The sequence below is a fragment of the Polypterus senegalus genome, chromosome 7 (assembly GCF_016835505.1).
Source record: "Polypterus senegalus isolate Bchr_013 chromosome 7, ASM1683550v1, whole genome shotgun sequence".
Taxonomy (NCBI): domain Eukaryota; kingdom Metazoa; phylum Chordata; class Cladistia; order Polypteriformes; family Polypteridae; genus Polypterus; species Polypterus senegalus.
The window spans coordinates 165,382,903-165,402,853 of NC_053160.1; the positions used below are offsets into that span (position 1 = coordinate 165,382,903).

A 19,951-nucleotide genomic window follows, 5' to 3' on the forward strand; every position below is an offset into this window, starting at 1 on the left:
ATATGATTTCTGAGCTAAAAAAAAAGAAGTACATTTTAACTGAAACCAGGCCTACAACATACATATCTATAAATAAAGTGCAGTTAAAATATAACATAAAATAACATATTTTTCATTTATTGGTCAATCTCATGACGATGTCTACCTTTACATAGGACTCCAGGGCACTTGAATTCCACTTACTGCAGTTACTTGCCCCTTAACCATTTCTAGGAGAGGATCAAGACTCCGGCTTTAGAGGTGCAAATTCTCAACACCAAATGTATCTCAGCTATGAACCATTGCAGTACACACTGGAAATCACAATCTCACAAGGCCATGAGAACATCATCATCTACAAACATCAGAGATACAACCCTTAGGTTTCTAAACTGGATACCCTTGACATCTTGGCTGCACCCTGACAGTCTATGAAAATATAACTACAGAAGATAACAAAAGGTGTAAACCTTGGCAGAGTCCAGCACCTGGACTGAACAGTCTTGACTTAATACCACGTATGAAAACAAAACTCTCACTTCATAATTTCTAGAACTGAATGTCATGCAATAAAAGGTCCAGAACCTCAAACATTTATAGCAACATCCTCAAGACACCATGGAGTACAAGTATTTTCTAAGTCTGCAAAGCACATTTAGGCAGAATGCAATGACTAAAAAAATAAATCATAACAACAGTTCATTATGTACATAGACATATTTCTAGTTTCCTTTACCATGTCAGATGTACTCACTTTTAAAATCTCATACCTGGATTATTTTCTGAACAAATACAATACCTTTATTTATTCAGAAGGCTTTTTTATTTTTTTGCAAAATGACTTAGATTTCACCCGTAGTACATTTATAATGGGAGCACAGGCAGAATTACAGTCTAAAATCTTAGCTTCTATAACAAACTAAGTTACACCATGAATTCCTACAGTGTCCAGAAAAAATGTGCTTTGTGCATGGGAATTCTGCCATCTGACATGAAAAATTTAACTGATACAGCATCATAACTGTAAAGGGCGTTCACTGTACATGTTTACTACAACCAAAAGAGGCAAACGTCCAAAAATAGAAAGCTGCTTCTGTCTGCAATTCCTTAACCTTTGTCACCAGCTAATTCACTTAATAATAACAATTAAATTAACTACACCTAATAATAAAAAAACATAAATTCTTCATAAATTGCTATTTATATGGTAATAAATAATGTGGAACAAAAATAAATAAACATTATGTAAAAAAGAGGTAAATAAAGCAGTTAGTGAATTAATTATAAAAATATAATTTAGAAAATAACATGTGATGCTAAAGATTCCGAGATACCTTGAGTAATTCCACAACAGTCTCTGCAAAGCCTACTACATACATGGCTACAGCTACTGCATTTGCGAAGGCAAAAATAAGGCCAATGGAACCTCCAAATTCTGGTCCCAGACTCCGTGATATCAGGTAATATGCACCTCCTATAGAAAAGAAGTCAGAATGAGCAATTAGAGCACATTTGTATTATACAAATGTTATATATGCACAAACACACAGTATATCAATACAAAGAAAAGTCCCAGCAAAGATTTGAAATAACTGTATAATTCATAATAATAAATGTGCAGAGATGAAAAATCTAAATGTAAAAAAGACTTCTGAACTTCACAAGTCAACTTTATTTTTACATACAGAGAAAAGCAAAAAAATAAAGGAAAATTAAATTAAATGTTTATTTTTTTATTATTTATTTTTGAGAATGCATAATACAGTATATACATATCACAGTAAATGACACCTTTTGGATACATCCCACCCACCTCTACAATATTCTTCTTAAAGGCAATAAAATGAGAAACAAAGATGCTAATAAAAAAGTAAGCTCTGTTTTTTCAATAGAAGTGAGTTTAGTTATATTAAGTAATACTGTACATACATAGTACATTACACACCTTGTGCAAAAAAGAAAAACAATTACAGTTGAGACAAAATAGCTTGGCAAAATAACAAAGTAGCAAAGCCCCATAATGTTAGCATGAATGAAATTGTTCTTTTCTTCTTTAGTTTCCCTTTAGATTTATCTTTGCTACCTTTAAACATATAAAACCTAGTAGTATAAAATTAGCCCTTGTATAGCATTAAATTAAATTTTTCTCTTAACATCAATAGGTACTAAGGATGAGTTCAAAAGACGTTTTTGGAAATCAGTATGTTGGCAATTTCTAGATACCATGCTTGCCAATTCCATTAAACTTAAGTATTGCTGACTGGAAGAAGATCCCCAGACAAAAATAAACCAACATTATCTAACACACATAGAGTTGATGATGTACATATACATACATACATACATACATACATACATACATACACACACACATACATACAGTATATACATACACACATACAGTATATATACAGAGTATATTTGTACAGTGATTTAGGCTGTATTTATTTTACACATATAAATAACTAGCAAAACACCGCCTGCGCGTAAGTACTGCATTAAACTTTTTATTAAGAAGAAAATTAAACCTTTTTAAACTGAGGGAAAATATACCAATAATTATTTGTTAAGGATCTCTTTGTATACCATGTTGTCTGTTCGGCCATCCGGTTGTAACATGACCAAGCTGTGCGCTGAGCTTACTCTTGAGCATGCAACGTACAGTTGGCCATGTGAAAAATAATCTTGTCTCAAATCTCACAGCTTGGATTGCTGCTGTCATAATCGGTTTGAGTTTCATGGTTTGTTTCAATTACGACAGTATTTGCAGGACTTGTGTTGAAGTGACATACGACATCTGTCAAGCGTTGTAAGTATACAAACGGTTTCATCAATAACTTCACATCCAGCTTTTGAGAGTTTAAACATTTATAAACATCAAAGTGTCCACTACTCAAATCGTCACTTGTGAATCTAAGATGTTTAAGAGGCATCGGTGGTTGTCGGAAGGTGTAAAATATTTGGCCATTTCGGTACACTTGAAAGCGACAACCGAACAATTCAGTGGCAGCCATCAACTCACACAGAACCATAAGTGAAGGGCGCATTTCACTCTTATTGTGCTCCTGTTTAGTATAATTATCTCCTGCACCGTCATCAGTCCACACCTTGAACCTGTCCTAGTCATTCAATACATAAGACACAATGTTTCTCTGGATATCAAGAGTGAGCCTGATATGGCTGTGCAATACGTAACAAAGAGAATGGAAAAGGCAGGTGCCAACTCCGGGCATGGAAACCACTCGGTAAGTGATAGTTCTTTGATTGATGGTGATCACCTCCATAGACATGTTAATGGGGTACGGTTGGAACGATAAAGGAAATGGGTACCAGAACAATGTAAAGTAAGTCTAAAATACCTGCACAATAACTATAATCGTAATAAATGAACAATAAAACAGAGGAGAAGCCGTGGATTAAATAAAAAGGCTGTAGTTATCAGCAGGGAGACGTGAATCCCGTGGCGAAGCAAGGAAGTAAATTTAGAGACCGGAGCGACGGACGGACGGCCTTATATAGGCAGGCAGCTAACAACGTGGGAGGCGTTGGGATGGGGGACCCAACGCCGCCTCACACGGTGACCGAGCTACAGGCTATGGACGTATGTATGTACATAAGTAGGATTCAGTTAGCGTTGGGAACCCACGTACCAAATTTCTTGAAGATGGGCCCATAAGTAACAAAGACCATTGGAAAGTTCAATATGGCGGCCGACAGTGGCGTCATACCACAGAAATAAGTACGTACATTGATTTCGGTTAGCACAGGGAAGCCGCCTACCAAATTTTGTGAAGATGGGGCCATAAATAAGAAAGTTCAACATGGTGGACGTTGTCGACCGTTATGCCTAGAATTTCGAAATTAAACCTGCTTAACATTTGTAAGTAAGCTATAAGGAATGAGCCTGCCAAATTTCAGCTTTCTACCTACACAGGAAGTTGGAGAATTAGTGAGTTGGAAAGTTCAATATGGCGGCCAACAGTGGCGTCATACCACCGAAATAAGTACGTACATCGGTTTCGGTTAGCACAGGGAAGCCACCTACCAAAATTCGTGAAGATGGGGCCATAAATAAGAAAGTTCAACATGGCAGACATTGTCGACTGTTATATATATATATTTGGACTGTATGTATATATGTGTATGTATCTATACTAATAAAAGGCAAAGCCCTCACTGACTGACTGATTGACTGACTCATCACTAATTCTCCAATTTCCCGCGTAGGTAGAAGGCTGAAATTTGTCAGGCTCATTCCTTACAGCTTACAGCGTAAATACATTCACACACACATACAATATGCATCAAGTATAACAAGTAAAAATCAGACAATACAGGTGAGCTAAATACAGTCATTATTAATGAAACAACACCGCACATGCTTAGGTTTAGGGAGTCTTGATCACAAGTCAAACAAGATTCCAACAAGCTATGTCCATTTAAAACCTCTATCCTCTCAGTTAGAACACCTTGAAAGAAAGGGAGGAGTATTGTCTTGATTGGCTCTTTCCAGTAACACTACAATAACACTAATACAGTAACACTGACACAACTCAGTCTAGAACTCGGCAATACTAAAGAAAGATCTGTGCTTCACTTTCACTTCTAGAACAGAATGGCTCATTCTTTCGTTAAATAATGATGTCTTGGTTTCTTGCATATTTACATCTGTTTATTTAAAATATTTAAACAACCATTAAAGTTCAAGGTTGATGTTTTTGTGCTCCAATATTTGACAGTGGTGGAAAGTAACTAAGTACAACTACTTCGTTACTGTACTTAAGTACATTTTTCACATTTCTATACATTACTTAAGCAGATTTGGCTGCACTACATTCTACAGTGTGACCACTAGGGCGTACCAGCCGCCCCAAACACCTGAACACACCAGTCACAGGCACAAGTGTTGCATAGCACACATTTGTTTCAATGGGAAAGTGCTTTTCCCTCTCTCCCCACAGCAGCACAGTACAAGTACCAGCACAATTCAAAACAGTCCTTTCTTCTCTTCTTTCTCTTTTTCTCTTTCTGCCTCCACTCATCCACTGGCAAGCTTTGTCCGTCTTCTTCCCGGCTCTGGCTCTCTATGTGAAGGGTGGTGCTCCTTTTATGCTGCACCTATGAGAGCTCCAGGTGGTTTGTTGGCCAGATTTGGAATCACTCCCAGGTGTGGTGGAAGTCCAATTTAGGGCTCTGCAACTCCCCCGGCGGCCCCAGCAGGACTCAACAGGGCTGTCCCAAACTCCCATGAAGCCCTGCAGGAATCCGCGGAGCCACAGCAACCCTCAGATGCTGCCCTCTAGCGATCCGGGGGAGGCAATATCCTGTGCACATCTGCTCCACTGGTCTTTAAAATTAACCAAGTTTGTCCAAACCTCAATTCTGTATTGAGTGATAACGCTTGCTATTTATCGTACTATTAGAGCCAGTGCAGTACTTAAACAATGCAGTTGATGCATTACAAACAGCTTTTGTTTCTGTGGCACTAAAATATAATAAATATTCTTATCTTAAATCTCCCAAGCACTGGAACAATCAAACTGAAAAGACTGACAGTAAAGACACATATAGGAAAGGGGGAGAGAGAAGGAAATTACAAACAGGCTTGTGAGGTGAAAAGACCACAGCACTAGTTTGTAATGAAAATGTATATGCAGCTCAAGGATGTGTGAGGTTAGCCAACAGTGTGACGGTATAAGTAGAGAAGTTGCAGTGTTTCATACTAAATGAAGTTTTATTGATTATTGACAATTGGTTGGTTCCTCATTATATGCTGGCCTTTACGGCATATAATAAATCTAAGTCTGCAATGGAGATGCAAAGAAGACTCTGTATGAAGTTTAACATGCATTGGTGAGGAAGAATTCCTTCTTGTCACACTATTTTAAAATAGTTGGCATAAATATCAATCTGCTAGTAGTGTAAAAGACATGTTTATTAGACCGCTGACAACTGCAAGAGCACCAGAAAATATCAAAAGGGTTAAACAAGCAGTAGACATTCAGCAAGATTTACCCTATCACTCAAATAACGTTAAAAAAATTTTGTTTTTTTTTTCAGATAACTGAAGTGTTAAATGGGAACTGGAATATTTTAAACTGTGAACTTGGTTAAAAAAATACATTGTTAATGGTGACTGCTAAACAGACTTAATACTTGTAAGCATCGTCAGGTATTGTTACTGGTGGTTTACTTCTTACTTCTCAATCTTGTCTTTCAATGTGTTAGGAAATAATAATAGTACTCAGTTTATACTCCTTATGCTTCCGTTTAAGCCCTATATTGAACCGCAATATTTACTTTCATATGCAGGCAGAACAACTACAGTTGTTATTTTCAAATCAAACCTATTAGCTTTCCTCCTGTAATAGAATTACTTCAATGTTTCAGCAAGTACTAATACTTGATAATACAAATACTTGATGAGCAGTAACTACTTCCTGTAAGCTCAAAAAAAGCATAATTTGAATTAATGAATGGAAATTCTGCAAAATTCTTAAATGATACTGTTTTACTTTAAAAACAGGTCTCAATACTAAGATGTTACCTTGGACACAGATCCATCCTCTAGTAGACACCACAGGTGGGGAGAGAGTTGATATAGTATTGTTCTTTCTATGGTGCCTTGCATGGCGTGGCACACTCTTTTTTGCCCACAGAAGAATGAAATTACACTATAAACTTTCATACTTTCTGTATGAGGGATAATGGCACTTGTTCATGCTAGAGTTGATGAAGAAAAACAAATCTTTATGGCACTGCATCTGCATTTAATTTAAGTGAATGGGATTATTCTGTTTTTTCAGAGCATTATAAGTCAAAGGGAACTTGATATGAAGCATTCAATATGCAAATCAGGCTATGTCACATAAAATCAAGCACTCTGGCAACACATAAAATAAGGGCTTATTGCATTCGGCCTCACACACATAGGTTTATTTGAAATTAAACTAGGCAACTTGCATTAGATACAATTCATTTTTGAATAAGCAAAAAATATCCAATACTTCACTTACGTCACCTGTTAAGACCAGTGATCATGTACTACGGGTTTATAGTACATGCTCCAAAGACTGGAACCCAGGTACATGATGCAGTTGCATCATTTTCTACTAAAACATTTATGCACAAAATATTGAAGCTGTACACACAAGCTTAAGACTGATGTCAGTACTTTTTGCAACACTGGTTACAAAGTGACTGAATGTTGTCATCAGCATAGCACTGCACTCTCATTTTCACAGATAAAAAAAATGTAATGAATTTGCTGATGTATTTTGTGACAGAATCTATAATTGACTAAGTGAAGTAAGCATTCTGAAGATTATGCCCCTTAATCTATTTAATGGGTATTATTTAAGAAAATAGCCACAAGCATGGTTCAGTGTGTTAAGGAATTAGTCATTTGATTTTGGGGCTAAGAAATATGCACAAAACAATCTGACTAGTGTGAGACCTTTAGATAACCATTGGAGATCTAGAAATGAGAAATTCTAATTTAGTCTGTGGAAACAACAATTTGATTAAACTTTGGTGACAAAATGGATAAATAAGGTTTCCGATTAAAAGGCACCCTGGGTTGCCAGAATGTGTTTAAAGTGAAACTGAACTTTAAGGATGGACAATGCAGCAGCATTCCACAGGGATAGGGAGGGTTCTCGGCAGTCACTGAAGTAGGGAAGTTGGGTCTTTATGTGTGTGTATTTGTGTGTTCTTTATGAGAATGGTTGATTAAAGGGGGAGAGGATGGTTTTAAATAAAGCCTGAGGTGAAAAAAGAGTTGGTGTTCTGACTAAAATTAAAAGGTAGTGTTTTAGCTATTATTTACAATTGTGGGAGTGATTATTTGATTGTAATAGTTGATTTTACACTAATCAGAGTGTCATTTTTGCTAATCATGTGTTACTTCACTTATTAATTAAAAGTATGTTATTTTCTTGCAGAAATATTAGTGTCTGAATAGCATAAACCAATTTATTAGTTAATAAGAAAGATATTCTAAAGGGTTTATTTTGCCTGAGTTTTAAACTAGTAAAAACAATGATGGTGGCAGCTAACAAGCATCTGAGTGAGTACTGTGCCCCTGTTAAGCATTTCAGAACAGTGGGACTGATATCTGCATTCTCAATATAAAAAAAATATTGCAAATGCTAAAGACGTTGTTTAGACTTTAAAAAGAAATTCCAGAGGCAAGACATATCCACAGCACACACAACTCTTAAAACCGTAAAGCAATAACTGCATTAGTTTATCATACCAATCTGACAACAATCAGACACATTAATCAAGATTTACAGAAGAGCCAGTGCAGTGGAAATGCATACTTTATAAACTGCCTCAGTTCTTGATTTGAAAAATATATATTGAACTGAATTGGGAAAAAAACACCAATTTAACATGCCACATGACTACATTGTTAAAACTACCTTATCTACAAATCAAGATAAAAAAATAAAAAAAAAAACCTCACATGCTGTTCCTAATAAATGCTAGATAATGTACTTACGCATTTATATGAATTATGTTACACATCCAACCAACTTTACCAAGAGGGACATCACTCCTTCTCTGAGTGGATAATAATTATTTGGTGAAAACAAAGTCTTGTGAACAGAGAGAGAAAACATTTATTTTCCAAGACATATATTATTTTACTCATGTAATTAACAACTCGAGTTCTAAATGGACTTGGCAAATAAATCTGCAAATGATGAAAATTCCTGAAATGATTAGTTCTGCAAAGGATTAGACTAACAGCACTGTGTTACCAAGAGAACAAAGCTCTTTAGAACACTCTTGACTTAATAAGTCAGTTTTCCTCCTTGTGAATGCTTGTTTTTTAATAAGTCTAATTTACAGTTATAAATTAACCTGTTACTGAACTGAACACCTCCTGACACTCCTTGGCATTATTTTTTAACAATTGCCGAAGAATTCAGTTCAATATGCATCTACAATCCTCTATAAAACAAAGATGAAAGCATTTAGTTTAAAATTTCTCCAACTCCAAAGAAGCTCCATTAATAAGAACCTTTCCAACTACACAAGTTGATTAATTTGTTGCAAACAGAAATTCTTTATGCAATTAAAATGGTGAAAAAATGTTTAAAAAATAAAGGCATAACCAGTGCTTTGACACAGTGAATCTGAATTCTACAAGCAGATACTGAAGACATATGCCCAGACTGAGCAGCTGCTGACAAGTTTACCAAAAGTCATGAATCAATTATGGAAATATTAAATTTAACTGTACTTTGTTCGAAAACATGAATTAGTAATATAAAAGTCTACACAATTAGCTGTTATCACTGTGTCACATCATGTTGAAAGCTGAGGTATTGGTTGAACCTGCACATCTGTACTCACTCTCTTGATGCTCTGAAATACAATGAACTTACTCATTTTTCTTAAGCATCTAAACATTAGCCCTTCTCCCACTGAATAAAAAAAATCTGGATGCATTTAGTGCATGGCAATACAATAAGTAAATTTAACCTTCTTCTTTACAGTCTCCTGAAAGGCCTTATACTTTTTCATTTCCAGTTGTGCCTTGGTAAGCATTTCATTCCAGGTCGACACCAAATTCAATCAAAAATACAACTTTTTTTATTAATACTCTCCGTTAACGGGTATATATTTTCTTAATTAAAACTTTACATCTTTTATTTAATATAATTTTCATCAGAGTCATCTAAAGTAAATAGCAAGTATACTACTGTTGCCTATACAGTAGCTATTTATTTTGGAGTAACTACAATGTATCACAATGTTGAATAATAATATAAGATTGCTACATACGGAAACAAGCATGATAGTGACATCTATATAAATTCTGAAAATATTTAATCTAAATTTAAACTATAGACTTTAAACGTTTAAACAAATGTGAAGCAAAACAAAGTTATTTTGTATGAAAAAAAGTATTTATAGAATGTAAGCATAATGCTGAAAAGGAAAATACCAAGACTTAAGACTGACCTGTGGCTGAAGTAAGAGATCATTATGAGAGTGCATATTTGTTACACATTGTGTTAAACTAATTATGTAAGGGATAGCACACACTTGTAAACATTTAAGACTGAGAAGCAAAATGTGACTGCCTGAAAAATTGCAGTTGGTTGTCAAGAGGACTACCTCTGTGCAACTGCTTAGCACACTGGTGGGATATATGTCACCATGATTAAACATAGGATTTCAAGTGTGTGTTAGTAACTTATGGCATTGCGCTGTATGCCACATCAAACTACAGCATACTGTAAGTACATATAGTAAAATACAGAATATTAAATCATATGGCATCTGGATATAGATGTCTGACTATTTTATAAAATGCTTTAAGCTTTGTTATCAATTCCAACATTAAACAACTGTTAAGATTTTCAGAACAGGTTAGCTTACAAATCTAGTACTTTTATTGTAAAGTGGACAAAACAATGTATAATTTAGAAAGTTATTGCTGTATTAGGTGTACTACCAGTCTGAGACTAGTTGAAATCAAAGAAATCAACATAAACCTCAGCATTAAAATTTATGTGCAATGTGCCCATCCAGTTGCTATGTCTCTGTTGATCTCATTTGGTACAGGATTTGAAAAAAGCAGTGGTAAAGTTTGTGATGCATCATCCATTGGATAGCATAGACATAACACAGGACAGACACACAGACATAACACATAGAAACTTATCCATTTACTAGGCTGGACTAGCTCAGCTAACCGTCTACGATCAGTTTACATCTAAATATCAATGTAAACCACAGCATTAACATTTGCAGCACACCATCTGCTGAAATGTATTTTATAATGCATGTAATAATAAAATGCATGCATTTATCATTGCAATAGATAGGACAACACTTACATTAGAACTGCTTTTACAAATCTCATAGAAAATGGCAAACAGAAACCTAGCAAATAGACGAACATACAAGTACACGGACACACAGACACTTGTATTTTTATTAAGGTGGACTGCAGTATGACAGAGTAGAGGTTAGGTTAATTCATAAGAGCAGAATCCATGCATGAAAGAATTAGGAAGAAGAAATAATATGACAAATATTTAACTAAGAGTTGTTTATACCTAAATTTAAAAAACATCCTTTTCATAGCTCAGTTGGTCAATTTAGTATACTATATATACAAGTGAAGTTATCTGATCTAAGCAAAACGTTAGTGACTCCTGCAAATTCTAATTTTAAATAAATGCCTCTCTGTACATGTTTATTTGGTAAGCACTCTCTTGCTTGTTACAAGAATAGTCAACATCATTTTTTTAAATCACCATTTTAATTATGCCAAAATTGTTACTTAGGAATTCATTTATTTTCTTAATTGTTTATGTTTTGCTATGGTCGTATGCACAAGATGTCACCTTTCTGTTGTCTCTGCTCTTTACCAGAATGCAAAGTTGTGATATATGGCAATCGGTTCTTCAGTGGAGTTGCGCAAGTGTGCTGGAAGATTCAAAGTCACGGGGCTTGCAGTGCCCTTTGATTAAGCTGCACTTTATAAAAAACTCAACCAATCTGTTAAATTAAAGGCTAAAAACAGGCTGAGGTATATTTTTGTGTGCCAGTAATACAGAAATTCTGTAAACTGATTAAAATTGTTCAGTAAATTCATACTTAGGCTCATTTTTTCATTTGATGAATCAACAGCTAGCTGCCAGTTCATGGCTATGTTGAGTAAAAAACACCAAACACAATTCTTTAAAATGTTTATAGTGGGTAGACTGCCTTTACTGAAAATGGATTACAAACAATGTTCATGAATAAGTTGACCTTTATGAAAATCAGCTTTAGAAGAAAGCTACCTCTCTAACTCTTGACTAGTAGGACAATCCAAAAGAAAAATGATGCCACAATTCTGTTTTACATTCTCTTTTGGTTTTCTAAAAATATTTTGTTGTAGCAACCGTTCATAGTAATTTTCAAAGCAAATACATTCACTGGCAAACTAATATTAGTTATTTTCATTCTTAAATCTGCTTACTCCAATTCAGAAAAATAGCATCAAGCCACAAGGAGAACAACTCCATATAGACAATTAGATGTTTTGGCTTTGAAAATAGTATTCTGAATAAGTAAAGTGATACTGCTCTTCAGATTCTGGATTCAAAGGTACCAGGTAAGAGAAGAATGTATTAATTATATTTTAACTAAATATCTAAAATTTCTTAAATTAACAGCATTCACACTTACAGCCTTGTACTAACTGCTCAAATGTCTTAAAACTGTAGAAAATAATATATATTCTAACAGGAAAAACAGTAGGGTATTGATTAAAAAATAAAAGCCACACTTATTTTTCACAGGTTATTTTACATTCTCTCCATTTTTCTTAATTATAGGCCAAAACATGAATGGAAATGTCTACATGAAAAATTAAAGAATTATAGAAAGTTAAAATAGCAGACATAAAAAGTTATTTGAATGATTGGCTGATAATTATCTGCTAAACTTTATCTACTGTTTTATAAAGTTCTGTAAACATCAGAAAGAATAAGTTGTGACATTAAAACAAAATGCCTGAAATATTAAAATCAAACTGCTTTTTAAAGTGCAGCTTTTGAACTCCTATTCTTCAACACATTTTCATCCCCTACCCCCCAAATCTTAAATCCAACTTTGTGTTAAATTTAAGAGGGATCCCGACCATTTTAAAATGAATTTCAAGTCCTGGAATCAGCATTTTGGTTCTCTTTAAGAATATGACAGATGTGAGAAGGACAAATTTCTTTATATACCCTGAATATAGCTGTCCACTTAATATATAGGATATTTCTCACTAAGTGCTAGATAAAGCAAGATTTGGTTAATTAATTAAATATTTTATAGCTAATTACCCATTCTTTTATTCAGACAAAAACACAAAAATTAAGAAATGATATTACCTCCTCGAACAAATCCATTGGTTGCAATAGCTGAAGTAGAAAGACCAGTAATCGTTGTTACAACTGTTGCTATGAGAATGATTACACATGACAAACCTGTGGAAATGTAGACAGAAACGTCTTATTAAATTGGGTTAATATGCATTACTTGATTAACACAAACAAATCACTCTAGTGGCCAAGCTAACAAGTTTGAAAAAAAACAAGTGGAAAGTTAGTTGAAATAGTGTATAACCCACAGCAAGATAATCAACTATACAGTATAATAAAACACAAAGGTCTGTGTGCATGTGTTCAGTCCCTATAAGCAATCTGTCTAGTCTGTTTGTGTTTGGTGATGCGATTGAAAGAGGAAGTGTGAGACATGAGGAGTAAAGGCAAGGGAGCATGTGTCACTACCAGGTAGTGCAAATTGCGTAGTGGTAAGCTAAGAATCGTCTTCAATGAAAGGAGGTATGGAAGCAAATAGCAGGCATGCAAGGCAGCTCAAAAGACAAAGTCTGAGAAGCAGGCTTTATGGGAATGCGCTTGACAGAGGGAGTGCTTGTCAAGAGAGGATCAGACACTTGTGGAGACCGAGGAAAGGCACTGAGGGTAAACTTAAGGCAAAAGATGAAATGTTTTTAAATGATTCTGTTACCTGTCTTTGACATGTCAGGTCGCTATTTGATAATAAATTTGGATCCTTAGTTTCTTTTATTCCATACTTTTTTTCAGGTTTTATCAAAACACTTTATTCAATATTCACAAAATCACTTGCCCCCATAAAATTCCATTTTAAAAAACAGTAGTAGCTACACACATACAAATATACATTATCAAAGTTGGTTAATTCAGTTAAGGGTCACAGTGGCCGAAGCCTGGGAACAAAGCAGAAAACAACCCACATCACAGAATGCACACTCACACATCCACATTCTCTCAGTTATATGGAGTGATTTACTTCCAATACGTACAAAGGCTTTAGTCACCTTTAAACAGTGCTCTTTTACAATACTATCCATGGTTAGCATAATCAATGCCATTTACTGCTCTCTGCCTTCTTTACCGATTCCCAGAAATCTATTGGCATATTGAGCACTGCTAAGCACTGCATGAAATGTTACTACCGGTACATTGTTTTCTTTATTTGGTTTTACAATTATCTTCAACCACATGATGAATCTATTGGAAATATGTGATGTGTATCTTAAATTAAGTCAAGATTCACTAATTTACAGCCTTTCTAATACCTTATTAATTGCAATTTTTACATTATTAAGAAAGGGGTGATATTTTGATTCCCTGTGCACAAAAAGCTATCATCAACAAAAGACATTAAAGCACAAAATTTAGGTTACAGGACCTTTGCAATGAAGAAACTCTCAGCCAAATCCCTCTTAGTCACTCAAGCACATTCCGCACGGATATTCTAAAAGTTATCTTGTTGTTAACTATGCTCTTCTGTATTGTCACTTTCAGCCTCTATATAAATAACAAATACATTTATTAAATATTTAAGGTCCTATTAATTACATCAGTGAGACATTGTTAATTTTTATTATTTATTTAGCACATGCAATTTTATCTAATGTGACAAAGAAAAAAAACACATAAAAGCAGTAGGAAATACAAAGTTTAATATATTTAATCTAAAGGGGAAATTAAAACTACCAGGCTAACAAAACAGTTAAAAGGGTCAGTGCATCTATAAGCTTAGGCCAGAAGAAGAGTAGAACCAATTCCAACATTCTTTGTGAAGTGGCGTGTTTTCATGACATTCATTTGAGGGCCAAAGTGCCAACTACAGTTTAATCTAACATGAAGTGAGTCAAGACTAAACTCCACAAGCAAAACCAAAGGGGTAAAAAAAGACAGAAAAAGGGCAACAATGGGATTTTCTTCTGATGATGAATTACTAAATAGTTTTTTTTTTGGTATGGAGAATCAAAGACCTTCTTTTTGTTTTTTCGCATGAGTGATCTGTCCTAAATGTTGTATTATGAAGATTTTGATAAATCATTTAAAAAAAAAAAATAAAAATGAATGGCTAATATACTGGCCCTACTTTATGCTAGTTTTTTGAGAGGAAAACCTTGACTGTTACTTGTATGAATAGATAAAATAACAGTTGAGAATATTTAGTCTTCTGGTGATCAAAACCAGTAATTGTAGCAGAGCAACTTGAGCTTCATTATCAATTTTGCAATGGCCGCATCTGGACTGAAGATGCCATTTTAAAAGAACCAGTACAAAGTAGGGTGGAGGTTGAATTCCTCTTGAGCTGAAATCATTATATTGTACAGACAGCCTATGTAAACTGGTAAGAGCTTGGGCAAAGCAGAAGGGAAGGAAGTCAGAGACAGAAGAGGAGATGGTCCCCTAAAAGTCCACACTTCATAAGAGGTATGCACACTGGAAACTGGAGATCCTATGCAAATGTCTGTGTTGGTTAATAACTGCTCAGAGATGATAAAATACACAGTACATTTTTCCCATCGTATTTATATGGTGTTTTGATACAGTATAGGCTCAACATGCCTAATGTTTGGACCTTCAAACAAGGCTAAGCATTTATGCATAGGAATGGTTTCAGAGAACATGCTTAATGAAATCTTTTCCTGACTTTTTACAGAATGTTTAAGTGATATTTGTACATTGTACTACTTAAATATATTCTTTTAAGTAAAATCACACACACACACACAACATCAGTATATAAAGCCATCTAATTAAAGTACAATATTAGATTCTAGAACAGGTGTCTCAACCTGGGATGCCTGCAACCCCAGGGTTTGCAAGATGAAATTTCAGGGGGTGCAACGAAGAGGAAGGCTGCATTGAGATTCGCCAAAATTAAGTGATGTGTGTTGTCAGACTTTATCATAGTGCGATCGGTGTGTTACAGTGTGTCACCATTTAAGGTTTTTATTAATTAGTGCTCATGTTCTACTGTATGGTATTTAAAGAATCAAGCATTGCATGTGTAATTGCCACATGTGAAATGAGCTGCAGAAATGCACATTCTTGAGGGTCCCTTGCTGCAGGCGGAGCATTCATAAAGGCAAGTTACTTTTTTTTTTTTTAATAAAGATCCGTAGAGAAAGGCAAGGTCTAGCTTTGATTTCTGTGCAAGCCCTGATAATGAAATGTCACTTATTCCCAAGTCTGACTAACATTTTTGCCAGTGATGGTGACAAGGGGGACTGAACTTGATGCAACACCTGCTGCTCGTCCTGGCAGTAGCACAGCAATTTTAACTATGCGGCATATCTGGTTTTGAACTGCAGTGCAGGTTATCAGGGGGTAAAGCTAGTCGACTGTGTTTCACTGCTCAGCAGCACATCAACGCCTATTGCTTCATGAGGGTCTCTAATCCACAAAACCCCTTGATCATGTGTCATTACTGCTTGATGCTTTGCAGTATACTCCAGCCCCCAGATCATTAATCGGGTGTCTGTGTTTCAAGGGGTAAACATTTTCAAGATTAATGAGCTTTATAAAGGTACATGACTCCATTTATGTTTACTCTTTATGCACTGTGAGTTAAAAGCTGTTTTTTTTAGTTCAATTTGTACACACTGCAGTACTGTTTGTGGTTCAACTTGTGGTTCAAAAATTAGAAATTAGACTTTTACATCTTCAAATGTGATACTACTTTTGTAGAGGGTGTGAAAATAAATCAATATTTTCTAGGGGTGCAGGCCATTGAAAAGGCTGGGAATCACTGCTTTAGAAGAAGTCAACTGAAAACACTTATACTCCCAGTACAATGACAACAAATTAGAGATAAGTTGTGTAACTGGCTGAATTAATTTGATCAAATCTAGTAGTCGGAGTTAGTAATTTAAGTTTAAAAGCACATAGTTTTAACTGATTTTGAAGACACTAGTCTGGCCAAATTCCTGGTTGTTATTCACTAAACGCAACTGCCTTAGTCAAGCTTATCCATTTATAAGGATATTGCTAGCTATCACAAGTTTGCCATACTAGAGGGTCTGTTAGAACAAATACTTCTTGCGTTTAGCTCCCCATAGCAATATTTAGCAAGTGGATAATACATGGTGTAGACTACTGTCCAGATTTAAATTGCATTTGCATTTCACAATAAATATTTACCTACCAATGCCAGCCTGCCCAACAATCCAAGACATGCGAATGAACAGCATGACACCCCATATATTTAGCATACATCGCACCTAGAAGTAGAATCAAAAATAGAACAGTATATAATTAATGGAGCAAAGAAACAAATACTTAAATAACAGGCTCCCATTAAAAAATTTACATGTCCTTATTATTAATAATTATTTACCACATTTTCAATGAATCATATAGTATATTAGTTTAAATAAAGCAATGAGACCTAGCATGCATTATGAGTTTTCTGCATTTATGTTGGAATTTATAGTATAGTGTAAAAAGCAAAGCTGTTGCTGCACTCTTCGACTGTCAGGCACAAAGCTATAAATAAAATCATTGGAGGCAGGGTATTAAAAATGATAAGCGCTTCAAGTTAACTTATTAGCAGTACATTTTTCTGTGTTTCATATAGATCAGAGGTTCTACCTTTCAAGGAAACAATATTAATTAATTGAGATTAATATACTTCAGAGTAAATCATTTTAAAAAATAAAATCATATCAAAAACATATCAAGGATCAATCAAGCTAGCCTGCAATTTGTACACGGGGATTAAAGAAGATGAAATAATGGTATAATATTTAACATAATCCCAAAAGGGAAAAACAGAATAAATTAAATTAATTAAAACAATGCCAAAAAATGTACATTCTATCCATGTTGTAGCATGTTTTTGTGCGATACAACTATAGTACAACCATTTTAAATGGATCAAAAACTATTTTTATTTAAAATTGAAAATAATATGCATACATGCTTTCACACCAAAATATTTATGTATTTTGACACCTTAATTTACAGTGAATGTTTACAAAGAAAACAGATCAGTATGTTTAAGGGCATAAATCTGAATTAGGGAAACTGGAATTGCACTACATAATAAGTGCACAGCTCTTTGGATGTAGAACAAGAACAGAAAATAACTAGATTAATAAACCAACTAATTTCAAAGAAACAAACACTCACCAGCACACCCTTAATCCAACCAAATTTTACAACTCCTTTGCTTTCATTTGCTTCTTTGGCAGCAGCTGTTTCCATTGGAGTGCTGTCTTCCCCATTTGCATAGCCATCCTCAAAAGGTTCCTGGAACAAATCACAAAAAAATGATTTGGATAAAATGGCATACTTAACTTATCAAATTGAAATATTTAATTTACAGTAGTTAAAAAATGTTGGCATCATTAACTGATATCTGGCATGGAGATACATGTGTTGTCATAATATCACCTTCAAATGCATTAGGTAGTCTACCATGGCAATAAGCATACATAAGTCCAGTGACATATAATCCACCAAAAAAAAAATGACTTTTGCTCACATCATTTTGATATAATTTTATAATTTTTTAATACAATCATGGTCAAAAACACTGACATCCCTGCACTTTTATCAGAAAATGACTCTTGCACAACTTCTCTTGTTGCAATTAATAATGCTTTTGAAAAACAACATAAAAGCAGAGCTAACCCATTATTCCACACAGATATCCAGAAATGGACTGGCTAAAATTACTGGCACCTTTTCAAAATTATCAGAAATAATTGGATTTAAATCATGTGATGCTCCTTTGTAGCAAGTAACAGGTGCTGACAATATAGAAATTACTCTTGCAACAAGTTTAAATGGAGAAATGTTGACTCAGTCCTTGTGTCTGTGTGTACCACAGTGAGCATGGAAAAAAAGGAAGGAGAGTAAAGAATTATCCAAGGATTTGTGAACCAAAATTGTGGAAAAGCAAGCAGAATCTCAATGCTACAAGTCCATCTCCTCAGATCTTAGTATCTCTGTGTCTACTGTGCACAGTGTCATTAAGAAGTTCACAGCGCATGGCACTGTAGCTAACCTCCCTGGACAGAAGACAAATACTGATGGAAGAGTGCAACGAAAGATTGTTTGAATAGTGGATAAAGAACCTCAATCAACTTCCAAACATATTCAAGCTAACCTGCAGACCCGGGGTGCAACAGTGTGATCTTGCAATATCTGTCAGTACCTAAATGAAAAGGGATACTACAGTAGGAGACCTTGGAGAACCCCACTGCTGACACAGAGACTAAAAAGCCAGACTGGAGTCTGACAAAACCTACCTAAAGAAGTACTTCGTTACGTCCCGAGTTATTTCTCCTCTAATTTTGTTACAGGTTACATATTTTATTAATGTCTGTTCATTTTCAAAATCCATGTCAGCACAGGTACATGGGAATGCAGGTATATTTTTCACTTATACCTTTACTTTTTGCTGTAACTCCTTCTCTCTGGCTATATAAGCATCATTTAAATCATTGGGTGAATGCATACCTTAATGTTTGACACTATGTATCAAACTGCTGACTTTTCAGCAAGAGCTTTAATTGTTTTTTGGGTTGCTATTTTTCACAAAAACACATCTTGGCCATGCATACTACTTAGTCAACTTGTGGATTTGATCTAATTCTCATAAAATCCAGTTTCCTCCAAGAGAGGCACTTACACTAAAGAATACCTAGTTAACAAGTAATGCAATTCGCAAAATGGGTGCTTCCAATTGCCTATGTTCTATTAATGATAATGTGTGTGGCCTTCTGTATACATACTATACCGTAACCAAAAAAGACACAAGACAGATTAAATATTCTAAAATTTGATAGATTATCAAAGTTACCAGATAAGATTTAGCTTTTGCTACATTTGCACTGCATAAAATAAGATGCATACAATTATATATAAAAATATATGAAATATATATATTATATATATAAAAGATGAAGGGACTTGGTTGGATTAATTTAATTAATCCTAGTTTGTAAGATTTCTTCCTTGTATTTTAATATAATTATTACTAAAAATACATACAACACTTGGACTCCCAACACTGATAAAAAGAAGGGAATTCAACTAATTTACATACCAACTTGTTAATTTCTCTAATTTTATCCATGCATGTTAATTGTTTTAGGCTCTCAAGATATTTGCAG

General features: G+C 34.7%; 1 protein-coding gene across 5 annotated transcripts in view; it reads right to left on the reverse strand.

Moving 5' to 3' along the window:
* Window positions 1–19,951, reverse strand: part of slc12a2 (solute carrier family 12 member 2) — a 201,910-nt gene that overhangs the window by 99,574 nt on the left and 82,385 nt on the right. For all 5 annotated transcript variants that reach the window (XM_039759496.1, XM_039759494.1, XM_039759493.1 and 2 more), the window contains exons 2-5: window positions 17,961–18,080; window positions 16,975–17,050; window positions 12,873–12,968; window positions 1,314–1,453 (exon numbers count right to left, since the gene is read on the reverse strand). In XM_039759496.1, the coding sequence (XP_039615430.1) occupies window positions 1,314–1,453; window positions 12,873–12,968; window positions 16,975–17,050; window positions 17,961–18,080 (432 nt within the window). The remainder of the gene's footprint in view (window positions 1–1,313; window positions 1,454–12,872; window positions 12,969–16,974; window positions 17,051–17,960; window positions 18,081–19,951) is intronic.